General features: G+C 44.6%; 1 protein-coding gene across 9 annotated transcripts in view; it reads left to right on the top strand.

The window, feature by feature from the left end:
• The window catches only part of mbtd1 (mbt domain containing 1), a 65,703-nt gene that overhangs the window by 22,384 nt on the left and 25,721 nt on the right, over positions 1-17,598 (top strand). For 4 of the 9 annotated variants that reach the window (XM_068058594.1, XM_068058592.1, XM_068058591.1 and 1 more), the window contains exons 7-14: positions 2,937-3,071; positions 6,644-6,732; positions 7,394-7,628; positions 8,376-8,431; positions 9,813-9,917; positions 12,033-12,180; positions 13,658-13,740; positions 14,507-14,741. In XM_068058594.1, coding sequence (XP_067914695.1) covers positions 2,937-3,071; positions 6,644-6,732; positions 7,394-7,628; positions 8,376-8,431; positions 9,813-9,917; positions 12,033-12,180; positions 13,658-13,740; positions 14,507-14,741 — 1,086 coding nt within the window. The remainder of the gene's footprint in view (positions 1-2,936; positions 3,072-6,643; positions 6,733-7,393; positions 7,629-8,375; positions 8,432-9,812; positions 9,918-12,032; positions 12,181-13,657; positions 13,741-14,506; positions 14,742-17,598) is intronic. The other 5 variants (XM_068058598.1, XM_068058597.1, XM_068058600.1 and 2 more) reach the window with 2 other exon arrangements.

The raw sequence follows: 17,598 nt of genomic DNA, 5'->3' as shown, positions 1-17,598 counted from the left end.
GATACATTACTCTTGGTCTCTTCATCTAAGTTATTAATATAGGTTGTAAATAGCTGTGGCCCCACCATTGATCCTTGAGGCACTCCACTAGTTACAGCCTGCCAACTTAAATGCCCTGTTTATCCCTACTCTCTCTGCTTCCTGTCCATTAACCATTCCACATTACCCCCAACTCCATGAATCCTTGTGTATCAACCTTTTGTGTGTTAAGTTGTGGAAGGACTTTTGGAAAGCCATCTCTGTACATCCACTATAGTATTGTAGTGCCTGAGTAGTGATTGTCTGGTTTGCAGCCTAGTCATTTCAACTATTTTCTCACTGTTGAGTTTTGGCTGTTGCTTGGTTATTCTTGCTGGGAAAAGGGGAAGGAACTCTCCTGCCCTCGGAGAAAAAGTGTTGGTGTCCAACTGATTTGGAGTAATACATTGAGAGCAGCTGTGGGCAAGTGTCCTATCTCTGGTTGCTGAAAGCAGGATGTTGAAAAGTGGGGCTGCAATTTGAATGAAGAATGCTTAAAATGTACTTTTCTGTGCTCCATCTTGAACAATCCTCACCACTTAGGAAGCAAGAGCGTAAAGATGGTGCTGTTTACTGGACTGTATGTCAGCATAAGAGCTGCAGGTCTAGATTTAACACAGCATATAATCTTTGCTGTCTTGACATACCAATGAGTCATTTAATTGTCCTTTTATTTTAAAACTTCGTGTCTCTATAGTTATTGCCAAACATCCACTGCTTTCCAGTTACAGACAGACAATCTGAACTGTTCTAATCAGCTGTGGCTCAGTGGTTAGCACTCTCGCCTGTCAGAATGTTCCAGTTTCAAGTTCCGCTCCTTAACTTGAGCACAAAAAGCAAGGCGGACACTCCAGTGCAGTACTGAGGGAGTGCTGCAGTGCTGGGTTTGCCATGTTTCTGATGAGACATTAAACCAATGCCCTGTCTGCTGTCTCGGTGGTACTAAGAGATCCCATGACACTATTTCAAAGAAGAGCCAGGGAGTTCTTCCCAGTGTCCCGGCCAATATTTATCCTTCAATTAACATCACAAAAACAGATGATCTGGCCATTGTCACATTGCTACTAGTGGGGGCTTGCTGTGCGCAAATTGGCTGCCATGTTTTCTACATTACAACAGTCACTACACTTCAAAATACTTCATTGGCTATAAAGCATTTTGAGATGTCTAGTGGTCATGAAAGGCACTGCATTTTCTATTGCTCCAAGTATGTTTAAACCTGCTGAAGGGGATGTATATTTGTTAAATCCCTTCTTCTCTTTGTCATGCTTTCCCCACGATAAGTGAAGGAGGATGGAGAACATGTATTTTCTCCCTGGTCTTGATACCTTGTAGCACGGTTGATCAGGGTGGTGGACGAGCTTCTCCCAGAACTCGGGCAGAATTGCTTTGAAACAGAGGTGTGCAGCAGTGGCTTAGGAATGGACTTTGCTCTCTGTGGGAAGAGATCTGTGCTTTACTGCAGTAACATGGCTGAGATTGACATCTTAGCTGGATGGGGTGATATGAGTGCAAAGCTAGGTCTTACCACATTGCACATTGATTAGTTCAGTGTGCACTGCACCAAAAATTTGTTGAAATATCTTGGATTCAAATAGAGAATTTTGTTTTACATACGATCATACGAATTAGGAGCAGGAGTAGGCCACTCGGCCCCTCGAGCCTGCTCCGCCATTCAATACGTTCATGGCTGAACTGATTACTCCACATTTCCACCTACCCCCGATAACCTTTCACCCCTTGCTTATCAAGAATCTATCTACCACTGCCTTAAAAATATTCAAAAACTCTGTTTCCACTGCCTTTTGAGGAAGAGAATTCCAAAGATTCACGATCCTCAGAGAAAAAAATTCTTCTCATCTGTCTTAAATAGGTGACCTCTTATTTTTAAACTGTGACCCCCTAGTTCAAGATTCTCCCACAAGGGGAAACCTCCTTTCCACATCCAACCTGTCAAGACCCCTCGGGATCTTGTATGTTTCAATCAAGTTGCCTCCTCCTCTTTTAAATTCCAGCAGATACATGCCTATCCTGTCCAATCTTTTCTCATAAGACCACCCACCCATTCCATGTATTAGTCTAGTAAACTTTCTCTGTACTGCCTCCAATGCATTTACATCCTTCCTTAAATAAGGAGACCAGTACTGCAAATGTGGTCTCACTAATGCCCCGTATTGCTGAAGAATAAACTCCCTACTTTTGTATTCTATTCCCCTTGCAATAAACTATAACATTCGATTAGCTTTCCTAATTACGTGCTGTACCTGCACACTAACCTTTTGTGATTCTTGCACTAGGACACCCAGATCCCTCTGCATCTCAGCTCTGCAGTCTGTCACCATTTAGATAATGTGCTTTTTTATTCTTCCTGCCAATGTGGACAATTTCCCACTTTCCCACGTTATACTCCATTTACCAGGTCTTTGCCCACTCACTTAACCTATCTATATCCCTTTGTAACCTCCTTATGTCCTCTTCACAACTGACTTTCCCACCTATCCTTGTGTTATCAGCAAATTTAGCAACTGTACCTTCGGTGCCTTCATCCAATTCATTTATATAAATTGTAAAAAGTTGAGGCCCCAGCACAGATCACTGCGGCAGACCACTCCTTAGATCTTGCCAACCAGAAAATGATCCATTTATGCCTATTCTCAGTTTCCTGTTAGCTAGCCAATCTTCTGTCCATGCCGGTATGTTATCCCTACCCCATGAGCTTTTATTTTCTGTAATAACCTTTGTTGATACCTTATCAAATGCCTTCTGGAAATGTAAGTACAGTACATCCACCTTTATCCACAGCACATGTAACTCCCTCAAAGGACTCCAATAAATTGGTTAAACATGATTTCCCTTTCACAAAATCATGTTGACTCTGCCTGATTACCTTGAATTTTTCTAAATGCCCTTCCTTGCAGGTTACAAGGCTTTGCTCCGTTATGAAGGTTTTGACAATGACTCTAGTCTCGACTTCTGGTGCAATTTATGTGGTTCTGATGTCCATCCAGTTGGCTGGTGTGCAACTAGTGGCAAGCCTTTGGTTACTCCTCGCAGTAAGTATTCTATGGCAGTTCCTCTTTTATAGTATAAAATGGTTTATTTGCCAGTGTCATTCACGCATTCCAGGATCATCATGGAATGCAAACATAACCCTGGCTTTTTTTCTGCTGCACACCATCTCCTTAAACCCCTCTCCCCTGTTTCCTCCGCCCTCGCCTCCAACAGTAGGTGCGAGCAACTCATCGACTTCTAAGATTGAGACCATCTGATTAGCTGCCTCTGCCACTTCCCTCTCCCACTAGCCCACTGGTCCAAACTTTGAGTTCCCACTGCCTTAGCCCTGAACTTGCATCTTTCTCTAGTTTCGCTCCTGTCTGCCCTCATTCCTTCTCAGTGAGACCCACCTCCCGCTCCCTCGACCCTGTTCCCACTAAACTGCTAGCCATCTAACTTCTCTTACTGATCTTCATGTTAGCTGAAATTTCAGCATTTCTCTCTTCAGTTACCATCCCTCTCCTTTTAAATCTGCTATTGTCACCTGCTGCTCCTCCTCCAAAACAGCCTCTGACCCCCACTGTCCTTCCAACCAACACTTCATCTCCGACCTTCCCTTCCTCCCAAGTCTGTACCCATCTTTCTCCATGTTTGAATCCCTCCAATCAGGTTTCCTCCCCGCCACAGTTCTGAAATAGCTCTTATCAAAGTCACAAATGACGTTGTCTATGTGACTGGCAAATATGAACTAGCCCTCCTTGTCCTTCTCAACCTGTCTGCAGCCTTTGACACAGTTGATCACGTCATTCTTCTCCAACTGCCTTTCTACTGTCTGAGCTGGGTGGGACCGCACTCACCTGGTTCCATTTTATTCCAAGTAAGCTTGCAGAAGTCCTTCCATGATCCACTCAGGGCACATGGAACCAGTCTCACTATATTTCATCTTACTGGATGCAACCAGATGATTTGTGAATACTTGGTATGTTTGAGGCTGCAAAGGCCTGCATTCCAAGGACAGATTGAGGTTCTTGGACAGAACTTGGGCCAGCTCCCATGTGTTTTTGGTAAGTGGCTTGCTGGCGTTTAAATGCTTTTTCTCAGCTGGCTTGGTTGACAGGAGCATGCTTGTTGGGGTGTGTCTACAAGTTGGGTTTCCATCATCTGGAGTGTATCCTACTTGACCTGGTCCTTACCAATCATCGGTCGCAGATGCATCTATCCATGGCAGAATTTGTAGGTGTGACCACTGCAGCCTTTGTGGAGACAAACCCCTGTCTTCTCACTGACGATAATCTCCATTGTGTTGTGTGGCATCACCACTGTGCTAAATGGGATAGAACAGATCTGTCAGCTCAAAACTGGGCATTCAAGAGGCTCTATGGACCATTTGCAGCAGCAGAATTTTATTCGGCCACAATCTGTGACCTCATGTCCTGGCATATCCCTCGCTCAACCATTATCATCAAGCCAGAGGACCAGCCCTGGATCAATGAGTAGTGTAGGAGAGCATGCCAGGAGCAGCATCAGCCAGATGTAAAAATGAGGTGTCAACCTGGTGAAACTACAACACAGGACTACATGCATGCTGCATCTTCAGCGGAGGCAGCATGCGATAGACAGAGCTAAGCGATCCCTCAAGCAACGCATCAGATCAAAACTCTGCAGTCCTGCCACATCCAGTTGTGAATGATGGTGGACAGTTAAACAACTAACTGGAGGAGGAGGCTGCACAAATATCCCTATCCTCAATGATGGGGGAGCCCAGCGCATCAGTGCAAAAGACAAGGCTGAAGCATTTGCAACCATTTTGAGCCAGAAGTGCCGAGTGGATGATCCATCTCGGCTTCCTCCTGAGGCCCCAGGATCACATGCCAGTCTTCAACCAATCTGATTCACTCCGTGTGATATCAAGCAATGACTGAAGGCACTGAATACTGCAAAGGCTATGGGCCCTGACAACATTCCGGCTGTAGTATTGAAGACTTGTGCTCCAAGCTGGCTGCGCCTCTAGCCAAGTTGTTCCAGTACAGCTACAACACTGGCATCTGCCCAATAATGTGGAAAATTGCTCAGGTATGTCCTATCCACAAAAAAAAAAGTAGGACAAATCCAATCCAATCAATTACCACCCCATCAGTCTATTCTCAATCATCAGCAAAGTGATGGTTTCATCAACAGTGCTATCAAGAGCCAATGAAACAGCAATAATCTGCTCACCGATGCTCAGTTTGGGTTCCACCAGGGCCATTCAGCTCCAGACCTCATTATGGGCTTGGTCCACGCATGGACAAAAGAGCTGGATTGCAGAAGTGAGGTGAGAGTGACTACTCTCGACATTAAGGCAGTATTTGACAGAGTGCGGCATCAAGAAGCCCTAGCAAAATTCAAATCAATGGTAATTGAGGGGGAAATTCTCCATTGGTTAGTGTCATACCTAGCACAGAGGAAGATGGTTGTGGTTATTGGAGGCCAGTCATCTCAGCACCAGGACATTGCTGCAGGGGTTCCTCAGGGTACTGTCCGAACCAGGGCCGAACCAGCTTCGGCTGCTTCATCAATGACCTTCCTTCAATCATAAGGTCAAAAGTAGGGATGTTTGTTGATTGGTACTGAATATTGTAAATTTGTGACTCCTCCAGATACTGAAGCAGTCCACATCCATCGGCAGCAAAACCTGGACAATATTCAGGCTTGGGCTGATAAGTGGCAAATAAAATTCACACCACGCAAGTACCAGGCAATGACCATCTCCAATAAGAGAAGCTAACCATCTGCCCTTGACGTTCAATGGCATTACCACGGAATCCCCCACTATCAACATCCTGGGTGTCACCATTGACCAGAAACCGAACTGAAGCAGCTACATAAATACTATGGCGACAAGAGCGGGAATTCTGCGAGTAACCCACTTCCTGACTCAAAGTCTGTCCACCATCTGCAAGACACACGTCAGGAGTGTGATGGAATACTGTCCACTTGCACCCCATCCACCACCTTTAAATATTCACACTCTTCATCACCGGCACGTGGTAACAGCAGTTTGTACCATCTACAAGATGCACTGCAGCAACTTGCCAAGGCTCCTTTGACAACACTGTTCAAGCCCAAAACCTCTACCACTTAGGACAAGGACAGCAGACATATGGGAGCACAGCCGCCTGCAAGTTCCACTCCAAGCCACACACTATCCTAACTAGGAACTATATCTCCCTTCCTTCACTGTCACTGGGTCAAAATCCTAAATCTCCCTCCCTAACAGCTCTGTGGGTGTACCTACGCCATATGGACTGCAGCAGTTAACGAAGGCAGCTCACCACTACCTTCTCAACAGTAATTAGGGATGGTGAATAAATGCTGGCCTAGCCAGTGAACCCCTCATCCTAAGAGTGAATTTTTAAAAAAATCCACGTCAAAGCTTCATGCTTGTGTCAGAAAAGACTTTCTGAAAACAGTAACAGTCATCTTGTATCTGTAGATGCACACGTATGCTGCTAACTTCACTTGGGCATTCTGGGTGGAAAGTATGGTTGGAATATGATCCATTTTTCTGTTTGCAAGGGCTGTGAGTTAATGCTTGCTTTTGTCCAATAACTCTATATCCAGTGTAATTTCATTCTCAATCCCTTCCCAGCTATCCAACACAAATATACAAACTGGAAAGCTTTTCTAGTGAAAAGACTAACTGGTGCCAAGACCCTTCCACCTGATTTCTGCTCCAAGGTAAGATGCTAAGCTCCTTCTTCCCCTTTCATTCCAATTTTTTTCTTTTTTAAATTTTCTTATCTTTCATGATGCAGCTAATGTGAATAGCTGATATCTTCTATTCTGTTTTTTTAGCAAGAGTTGACTCTTGCTTGGATCTGATTCTAGGGGCGCCAGTTGTCCTTTGATATCTTGCCTAACATGTGTGAACCTTGAGCATGATTGTCGATGGATATACAACCAGAAAGGTGTCACTGCTCGGTCTTGTCCTTTCGCAGTCGGCAGTCACCTGCCCAGTCCATCTAGATGGCAATTAGGTGTACGCACCCTGGCTAATAGTTTCTCTACCCCCTCACCTCTAACTCAGGGATGATGAAGCCTATTGTAACACCAATCCTAGCTGTCCCAATGACTGTAGATCAATTCCATACATGTTGAAAATCGAATCTGGGGCTTTCCTGACCTTTGTAGCTCAGTTATTTATTTCATAAAGTTGCTGAGCCATTAGGAGCTCTCCATACTGACATTTGATCTGAGACTGGCCGCACGCACTGGCTTGCTACTCTGATGGGCAGAATTGGAACACTAGCATGCTGCAACCATCATAATTGTGCTTCAAAAAACAGAAGTGCACATAATACCAGTCGTTTCCCCTGAGTAACATCAAATTGTCTTGCAGGTTGTTGAAAGCATGCAGTACCCTTTCAAAACTGCTATGCGTGTAGAAGTCGTCGATAAAACGCACCTCTGCCGAACAAGAATAGCAGTGGTTGAAAGCATAGTGGGCGGTCGTTTACGGCTCATCTATGAAGAGTGTGATGACGGGACAGATGACTTTTGGTGTCATATGCTGAGCCCCCTCATTCACCCTATTGGTTGGTCTCGAAGTATTGGACACAGATTCAAGCGAACAGGTAAGTGTTGAGTTCAGAATTTTTGTATCTTTTAGAAATTGCATATGGGCGGCTGGTCAGAATAGGATCAGGCTCCGTTGTCGTGCCCTTCATTGTCAAGTAGCTTGGTAGCTCTGTGCCCACCTGGTTAAAGTTCTGAAGGGTGGCTGCGTGTATGAGACAGAGGAGGGAGGAAATGGTAGCTCTGATTAGAGAAGGTTTGTCATTGAAAACGTTATCAGGTGTCTTTGTGACCTACTTTCCTTGTGAGGTTTCTGTTCCAGGAGGATAGAATCAGTACAGCATAATGGTACCTTTTCTAAAAAAAAAACGAAAAGGCTGCAAACCTTTAGCCCATCAATTAGCATCAGTAGAGAAAACTGGCCCTCCACCACAGCATAATGGTTCTGTTACTGGACCAGTAATCCAGAAGCCTGTCCTAATGCTCAGGAGATGTTGGTTCAGATCCCACCACGACATCTGGGGAATTTTAATTCTGTAATTATATAAATCTGGAATAAAAAGCTAGTATCAGTAATGGTGACCATGTAACTACTTGATTATCATAAAAATCCATCTTGTTCACCACCATCTCGGGCCCTTTAGGGAAGGAAATCTGCCGTCCTTAACCAGTCTGGCTTGTGTGTGATTCAAGACCCACAACAATGTGATTAACTCTTCAATGTGTGCATGTGCGTCAGTCCGTCTTTTGGCTGCTTGCCCTTTTAATATACTCAATTAAACTTACATTTTTTCTTTACATTTTAGATGGTTCAAAGAAGCAGGAAGGACAGTGTGATGCTGCACCACAGTTATTTGCAAAGGTAAGCTTGGAGAAGTGAGGCATTGTGCCCCTAACTGAGGAATGTGGGAATCTTCCAGGTAAAAATTGGTTATTTTTGTTATGGTTGACTAATCTCCAAGTATTCCTGCACTTCCTGGTTCCATGTTGTTTTTCTTGTTCGCATTATTAGCTGTTCGCATTTAGAAGCTGCATGTGTCTTGAAAATAAAAACTACCAGTGACTGCTCAGTTATTTTGGGTGCTTACTGTTTCATGCAGCAGATTACTGAAGTAAATACTGTTCACTGATGCAGCATTACAGAACCAATGGGGTGGAGCTGGCTAGATTAGATCGATGTGATTTATTCCACATGCTTACTTTGATTATACAGCAAGTACAGTTCTTACTGCTTTAATTCTCACCCTGCTAAATGAACCAATACAATGGCTACATTTTATTTATTTTTTAAAAAGGCTCCACCTTTGTTTAAATGGCCAAGCTTTTTTTCACGCCTGTATGAACCCTTCATTTTCCTGTGTGCTGGAACAGGATTCCTAAACTCCCTCATGGAAAGTGCATTGCGATCAGTCTGGTGAGGACAGGATTGAGCTAGGTTGTGGCCAAGTCACTGCACTTTGGTAACCTAAACCAAGAATGCAGCATGATAGTTGAACACAAGCGGCATCACCATCTAGCTCAGTCTTGACATTATCAGTCAAACATACTTATACACTTCGATGAATATGTTGTGGGATTGTAATTGAGTCTTTTCCCCTCCTTATGCTAGGTTGCTTGTAGCCCTACTTTCTGCAGTTTACCAGATTATTGATCTCCATGGAATAATCACGCAACTCTTATCCAGTATCATTGTCATTGTGGTGTTTGTCGAGAGACAATATATAAAAGATCATGTCAGATCTGGTAGTTGAATGCTATATGTTCAGGATCCTTTGTGTTCTTCCTTTTCAGTTGAATGTAAAGCCTATCATTAGGAATGGGTACGGTGATGCAGTGGTTCTATTACTGGGCTAATAATCCGGAGATTGAGTGTTCAAATCCCGGTTTGCGAATTTGATTTCCATTTATAGAAAATCTGGAAATCAGTATCTAAAAGTGATCATGAAACTGTCCAGCTCATCAGTAATGTCCTTTATGGAAGGAAACCTGCCGTTCTTACCTGGTCTGGTGCATATGTGACTTCAGTTCCCACACTAATGTGGTTGGCTATTAACTGGTCTTGAAATATCCAAGCAAGCTACTTAAATGCATCATGCTGTGGTTCAGGATAGCAGCTCACCATCACCTTCTCAAGGCAGTAAGATGGGTAATAATGTTGACCTTGTGATGCCCACATTATGAGAATGAATTTTTAAGAATGGTTTGCTGGTCTTTCTGATTACATTGAATCTCTCAATCTTCAGGTGAAGGATGTGGACCAGAGTGGAGAGTGGTTCCAGGAAGGGATGAAGCTGGAAGCAATCGACCCACTGAATCTCTCTGCGATTTGTGTGGCAACTGTCAGAAAAGTAAGCTATCCAGCACATCGAAACCCCTACCGTGCCACTGTAGTCAACCTTCTGTTGATCAGGCGTGCTGAGTTTCGATGTTGCCCATGGGATCTGATTTCCAATCGTCCTGATGGGAGGCAAGTTTCCTCCTTGCATTGAGGTCATTGCTGAAATGGGTTTGGAATTATCTCTCGGCTCAGTTGGTGAGTTCCAGTTTCTCCGGGTTCCCTGCTGTATTTTGTGGTTCCAAACAGCAGGGATTGGGAATTCAGTGTGCAATGATGTGCATGAGCCTATCTACCATTTGCTATTGCCACTGTGTTAATCAAACTTAAATTCCTCTTGATACTTTAAACTGCAGTGTCAATTCCTGCTGTCAGCTGTTGAGCTAGATATGGAGGATAGTGTGCTGAAATTTGTCAGTTCACTCCGTGCCTGCAGGCTCACCATCATCTTGCTGCAGATCTTAAATTGTTTTTCCAATCTGCAGTCTTAATCCTTTGTACCATCCATTTATGAAGGGTAGAGTGCGATAGTAGTACTCGCATAACCTGTTGAACCTGCTGCAGAGAACCCAAGAATTTAGGGCATATAAGCATGTGATCTTGACAAGACCTAGTAAATAACTTTATTTTGCATATCTGCAAACTCGAATAGAGTCAGAGTTATAGAGCACAGAAACAGGCCCTTTGGCCCATCATGTCTGTGCTATCCAAACAGCCCCCAACTATTCTAATCCCATATTCCTGCACTTGGCCCGTGGCCTTGTATGCTATGGTGTTTCAAGTGCTCATCGAAATACTGCTTTAGTGTTGAGGGTTCCTGCCTCCACCACCTCTTCAGGCAGTGTGTTCCAGATTCCAGCCACCCCCTCTGGGTGATCAAATGCTTCCTCAAATCCCCTAAATGATCACTCTTAAGCTGAAAATTTACAGTTTTTTTTTTTACATTTAAAGTCTTGGAATATATCCGACGTTTATAGTCACCACACTTGTTTAAGCTATTTCAGGTTACTTGGATCAGCTTTGTTCACAAGAGTGTGATATAACCAGTGCTCACCCTGCCTGTCTCTCTTAATAGGTCTAACACCAGAGCGTAAAAGCAAACAATCATTGTTTTTGGTTGTTATGAAGTACAATCTTATTATTAATCTGTTTTTTAAAAGATTTTTTTTCTCTCTTCATTGGGCAGGTGAAGAGACCTTCCCCTTCCAATGTCCAGATCCATTTCCAAGTTGCATAGGCCGGTAACCTGCTATCTGTCAGCTTCTTCTCTTCAACTGGCTGCTGGCAACTCCCAATTTTCCCTTTACCCCTAAGCTGGTACATAGCTTAAAGTATTTGAGTGAGGAAAGGTCGCAGATTTGTTTGCTCTGGAGAGGAGAACATTGTGGGGAAATATTTCGATCCTTAAGGACGTGGGTAAATTAACCTCTCCAAATATTTTCGCATTTGTGACAAAATCCAGCACTGGCTTGAGTCTGGAGTGGGGGAAGGTGCTCAGACAGTTTAGACTAAATGCTTCTTTGAAAAGCATGGTGAACTTGTGGAAGAAACTGGTCAAATAGTGTACAATAAAATAGAGAGCAATTAGCTGGGTATCTGTCGGAGTGTTCGCTGGTCTTTGAGACCAATCACAAGGACCTCAGTTTCTCGACTTCCTCATGTTCCTGTTCCCCTCTGCTAGACAATATAGAAGTGGCTGTGGGAGTAATCATGGCTACAAACCATTGTTGCATGTGGTATTTGTTAGTGGAAGCGGCAGTGTACTGGGGTGCTGACACTCATTATTCTGCAAGTTTCTTCTTGTGTTGCTTCATCCAAAAGAAATGGAGCCGCCAAGGTCTCAAACTGATGGCATACTGGCAGTGAATCTCTTCACTGAGACCGTATTGCCAAGAAGGTTTCCATAATGCTGTTAACCTTCTCGCTATTGGCTTTGCAAAATGTATTACGCTAATGTTTTGACTCCAAGTTGTCTTTTTAGTCTGGGTTTCCCTGATTTAAACAGGGAGGAGAATTGTCACTGCTGGACATTTTTCTGCGCTCAGCTGCATGGAGGACCCTTGAGAATTTGTCTGGTATTGTCTGTGTTTTTCCCCCTCTTTTTTGACTTGCTGTATTTCTTTTTCAGGTATTGGCTGAGGGCTACCTGATGATTGGCATCGATGGCTCGGAGGCAGCAGATGGCTCAGACTGGTTTTGCTACCACTCCACTTCCCCTTCAATCTTTCCCGTGGGGTTTTGTGAAATCAACAAGATTGAACTTACGCCCCCCAGAGGTAATGTCTTTCTCACTAGGCAGTGTGTAACATTTTCCTATTCATCTTCAAAGGAATTTTGAGCTTTATTTTGTTGGTTTGATGAAGTTTGAAGCCCATAGTCTGCTTTTTGTTCCATTAAATTGGCTTTTTTTCTGTTGTAAGTTTACTGCTGCTAACTTGGTTGGTAATGTAGTTTCTTCAGGGTGAGGCGTGGCTCCCAGGCCAGTCCAAAGCAGAGATTCCCTTGAAACCCAAGTTACCTAATTACATGTCCATCACCAGGATACTTTGGGGATTGGTGTGAAATGCTGCTGAAAAATGAGTTCAGAGCTGATCCTTGAAAGATGGCTTGTATTTATACAATATCTTTAGATCTGGGCCAATACCTCTACACCCTTTTTAACCTTGTTTCAAGCCAAGGTAACTGTGTGGCTGTCTCCCCTTATGGTTTGGCCATGGGTGGAATGGAAAAGGAGAATTTGTGTGGTTGTGGGTTGACTGTGTTTTACATCAAACTGTATTTGTTCTAGATCACCTTTTCAACATGGTGCTGGTTTAATGGATCCACACTGTTACAGTGCCTTCCACTGCACTGTGTCCACACTGCCTGCTCTCCTCCTGTTGCCGGTTAAGCTCAGTCCTGGTGCCGTTGTGATTTCGAACTCAATTTCTTTCATTCTGCTGTAAAGCACAATGTCTCGGCTAACCCCTCAATGCAGTTGAAGGTGCCGTCTTTCACAGCCATTAAACGGAGGCTCTGTCTGCCCTCTAGTGGACGTAAAAGATCCCAGGACACTATTTTGATGAGCATAAGGGTTCTCCAGGTGCCCTGGCCAATATCTATCCCTCAAGCAACATCACTTGTAAAAAAAAAAAAGTTATCTGACCATACACTAGACTGCCACTGTCCTTGTATTTGCTGTGTATTTCATGCAGTACAAAATCACAGGGCCCAAGAAGGTACCAGGACAGATTCCTGGTCTGCACTGAGATACCTGATCTTGGCCAGGGGCATAGTGGGACTGTAACAGATAGCTTTGGTGTCCCTGGGCTTAGGAGAGGAAAAAATCATTTGGGCTTCCTGCTCCAGGTCACCATCCACTCACCTGCTAGAAAGTGTAAGTGTACACAACAGCCACACAATGGGATTGGGTTAAGCGGTGATGCTACCATGGCCCAGTACCTAGCTAAAGGCCACGTGGGCCAGATACTGACCCCTGAAGCCATACAAAACTGGAAGTTATTACCTGCAGGAAGAAGGGGGAATAAACAGAAAAGCATGCTGGTTATATGAGCATCTGTGTTTTTTTTCCCCTTCTCCTGAAGGAGGAATGTGAACGGATATCTGCAACTTTGTGCTGTTGTACTGTTCCACCAGCTGAACTTCAGTGATAGGCAGGTGTCTGGGCTGCAGTTCCTTATGACAGGAGGAGAGATCGTCATGTCAGGTTTAATAACTCACTGCTACGTTAAGGTGATGGTGGCTATTTTGCAGGTTACTCCAAAATTCCTTTCAAATGGTTCGACTATCTTAGGGAGGCGGGATCTGTTGCAGCACCAGTCAAACTGTTCAACAAGGTGAGAGTACAAGCTGTTAGATGAAAATTTTGCAACTTCCTCTATTCTTTCTTGCTCTCATACTGTCAATTTAAAAAAAAAAAAATGGAAATTGAGGAACTCCCTTTTAAAAAGCATCTTTAAGCCTCAAGAGCTCTTGGTCTATGCTGACGCTCACTTATTTTAATCTTGTGCAAATTGTTCCATTTGGGTCACTTCTATGTTGTGACCTTGGGTACTAAGCTGAGACTATCGAGGTTTCAGCCAATCCCACTGATCTGGGAATAGGTTCTGTCTGTATCCATTAGATATTGGTTTGTACACAAAGTGGCTGCTTTTAGCACTGTGATAGTAAACATCACATTTGAATTTATTGAATCAGACTTGAAGTATTGAGCTGCACAGATAGAGCAGGATCCAGGTTTCATCTCTGGTGTCTGAAGTTTGTTACTTCCAACCATGGTCCCTGGGATGCTGCAACTGGCCTCCACACTGCAAGGCTAAGGAGGAGGTAGCTCAGCTAGGTTACCTGCTCCTGATGACTGTTTAATAATTCCTGCTGTCAATGGCTTGTGTGCAGATGTTGAATGAGGCTCTGCTGTGATGTCCCCATGGTTGAGTAGCCTACTTGTACTCACTGAAGCTCAAATGTGTAGTGTGGTCCCTGTGGCTGCCAGAGGGCAGCCCACAGTCACAGAGCCAACCCCAGCATTAGGCATAGCTTACAGGAATATTATTTTTGAAGAGGTTTTCTAACTGACTGATTTCCAACTTTTTCTGAACCCAGGAAGTCCCAAACCATGGCTTCCGAGTGGGAATGAAACTGGAAGCCGTGGATCTAATGGAGCCACGCTTGGTGTGTGTAGCGACCGTTACCCGCATTGTCCATCGGCTCCTCAGGATCCACTTTGACGGCTGGGAGGATGAATATGACCAGTGGGTGGATTGTGAATCTCCTGATCTCTACCCTGTTGGCTGGTGCGAACTGACGGGCTACCAGCTTCAACCTCCAGCATCGCAGTGTGAGTGATCAGGCTATCCCTTTAAAACCAGCCGACAGCATGGGTTATATGTTGTAATTTCAGCTGTGCTATTGGATCATTCGAGGGTGCTTAATTTTTATGTTTGTTCACGGGATGTGGGCATCGCTTACGAGTCCAAAATTTATTGCCCATCCCAAATAGCACTTGAGAAGGTGGTGGTGAACTGCTGCCTTGAATACAACTAGGTGGCTTGCTAAGACATTTCACAGGGCAGTTGAGAGTCAACCGCATTGCTGAGGATTTGGACTCACGTAGGCCAGACTGGGTGAGGGCAGCAAATTTCCTTCCTTAAAAAACATTAGTGAATCATATGGGTGTTTACAATCTGGTAGTTCCATGGACACCCTTACTGATAGCATTTTATTCTAGATTTATTTGATCGGATTTAAATTCCAATTTGCCACTGGGGAGATTTGAACTTGCGTATTGGATCATTAGTCCAGGCCTCTGGTCCAGTACTATAACCACAATGCTACTGTATCTTTTGTGACTGCCAATCTTAAGCTATCTCTGAGGACTTGTGCTTTCTGTCCTCGGAGGTGAGAAACCTCATTGTAGAAATGCTGTATATCCATTGTAGGAGATATTTGCCTGTATGCAGTGAATTCCAGTGAAATTGTGCACTGCTATTTCGTCCTCATAATTGAATGGAAAACTGCTTACTACTTGAAATAAACTGTGAAGTTTTGGGTTCCCATGATTTGCCAGCAACAACTGCTGTTACAGGGATTTTACTCATCTCTTAAACCTTTAAATTATCAAGTTGATTACTGACAATGCAGCTGGCAGCTTACGTCATCCGAGTGCGCCAATCTGCGCCCATGCGCAGATTGGTTCCTACCCTCTGCGCATGCGATGCGTTCCGCAGTGCCAGGACTGGTTGGTGCATGCGCAGATGACGTCATCGCGTAACGCGGGCAGATGGTGGGGGGATCCGGGCCGGGGAGAGCAGGGGTGGGGGGAGAGGGAGTCTGGGGAGTGGGGGGAGATGGGGTCTGGCGAGTGGGTTGAGATCTGGTGCAGGGAGAGTGCAGCCGAAGACCTTGCTGGTGGCAGGTGCGCTCTCCTCCTCCTCCCCGCTCGCTCGCTCCCTCCCCTCCAGCTGTTGTGTGCTGCCATGTGTTTAGGTTGCCTTGTGTGATTATTTGAGCAGCGCCATCTTTAATCCTGGCAGCTGTCTGACGTCGCAGACTGATGTTTTAGTGGCACAGGAAGCATTTGCACATGTGCCATTGCAGTGCCACCTAGTGGTGGCATTGTCAGCAAACGCAGCCTTAAATTATCATCCTTTTTCTGTGCTCCTTCAAGCTCCACATCAAAGTCAGTTCTATTGACCTGTCAGAAACATGTTACTACCACTTCTCTGCAAACTGGTGAGTTGCTGGTGCCTGGGGCAACATGTTAATTAGTTAATATATTGTGTACAGAGTGGAAAGCAGCTGCCAGTGAATTTAACACTGCAATTCCATCTCTGGGTCTTGGCAGTTATGAGTAAACTTGCTTTGTGAATGAGTGAGCATCAGCTGTTGTTCAGCGGAGTTTTATTTGGCTCATCTTGCATTTCTGGTGCTAGTTTCCCCCAGCCATTTATCAGAGCTTTCAACTCTTAATTCCATTTCCAACTCCCTGCCCATTTCACCACCCCCTCACTGCCCCAAATCCACATTCGCTTTCTTCAAATGCTCTTTGAATTCCTGTCTCAATGTTGACTTCATTAGCCATGTGGTAATACGTATCCTAGTCACGCTTGGGGCAACAACTTTCTTTCCAACTTCCCTCTTTCATGCTGTGGAGGAGTGTCCTCCTTGGGGAGTTGGGGAGAAGCAGGTACTTGGGTTGAAATAGCTCTAAGAAGATATGCCTGGTGATTTGAAGTATGGAACTGTCCACGCTTTGCGGTGGATTCTGTCTCAGCCTGGTCCGCAGTTATCCAGGCCACTTTGGGTGATTGACACCCAGCTTCTCTCTAATAGCTTCTCGGGAGGAAGACTTGCTAGAGACCGGGTTTCTTCCAAATTGGTTGTAGATAACCCTGAATGCTGGTGCCAATGAACTGCAGCAATATTCCTGGGCACAATTAAAGAGATCTTCAACCCATGGATGTACCAATTTGTGCCTAGGCGCGCTTGAGTAGGATATGTAGGGGTTTGTCCCAACAGGGAGAGATTATGTACCTAGATTGGAAAACAGAAACTACGGGTATAGATTTCTCAGTAGCTTGGATCAGATACTCTTAAACATGGCAATGGATTTTACCCATGCCCGATGCCTGATTGACAAAAAAAAATGCTGTTTGTCTTTTTCAAGTCCTGTTGCTGACTATAGACAAGCTCCTGAGATTGCCTGCAGTTCACTGTTGAACTTAATTTGGTAATGCATCAAGTTATAATTCAAGGTCCAAACTGACCCTTCATCCTCCTCCAAAGCATTTCTTCCAGTGTCCAGCACATTGGGACTGCCCTCACATTGTTTCGCTTCAGATATTCATTTGTAACCAAAGCATCTCTTGCTCCCCAGCACCGTTATGTTGAGAGTCACCCAAGTGTTTATCCTTGGCCTCTTTTTCTCCTATACAAGCTGTTTTGGACGGCAGCATTTGCAGGTGTAGAGTTGGCTTCCACATGTATGCTGCTGACACTCAGCTATGCTGTCAGATTGCTTGTCTAATGTGGAGTATTGGATGAACTACAATTTCCTTCAGCTAAACACGGGGATGACCGAAACCGCTGCTGCTGGAAGCCTCGACTGTTAGTGTTCTCCATGTCCCTTCTCCAGCCCGCGACCCTCCCAACTGTCCCAGAACACACACTTCCTCTGACTCTGGCCTATTGTGTAA

This window comes from Heterodontus francisci, chromosome 26, assembly GCF_036365525.1.
Source record: "Heterodontus francisci isolate sHetFra1 chromosome 26, sHetFra1.hap1, whole genome shotgun sequence".
NCBI classification, from domain to species: Eukaryota; Metazoa; Chordata; class Chondrichthyes; order Heterodontiformes; family Heterodontidae; genus Heterodontus; species Heterodontus francisci.
This window is presented reverse-complemented; position numbering and strand designations above follow the sequence as displayed.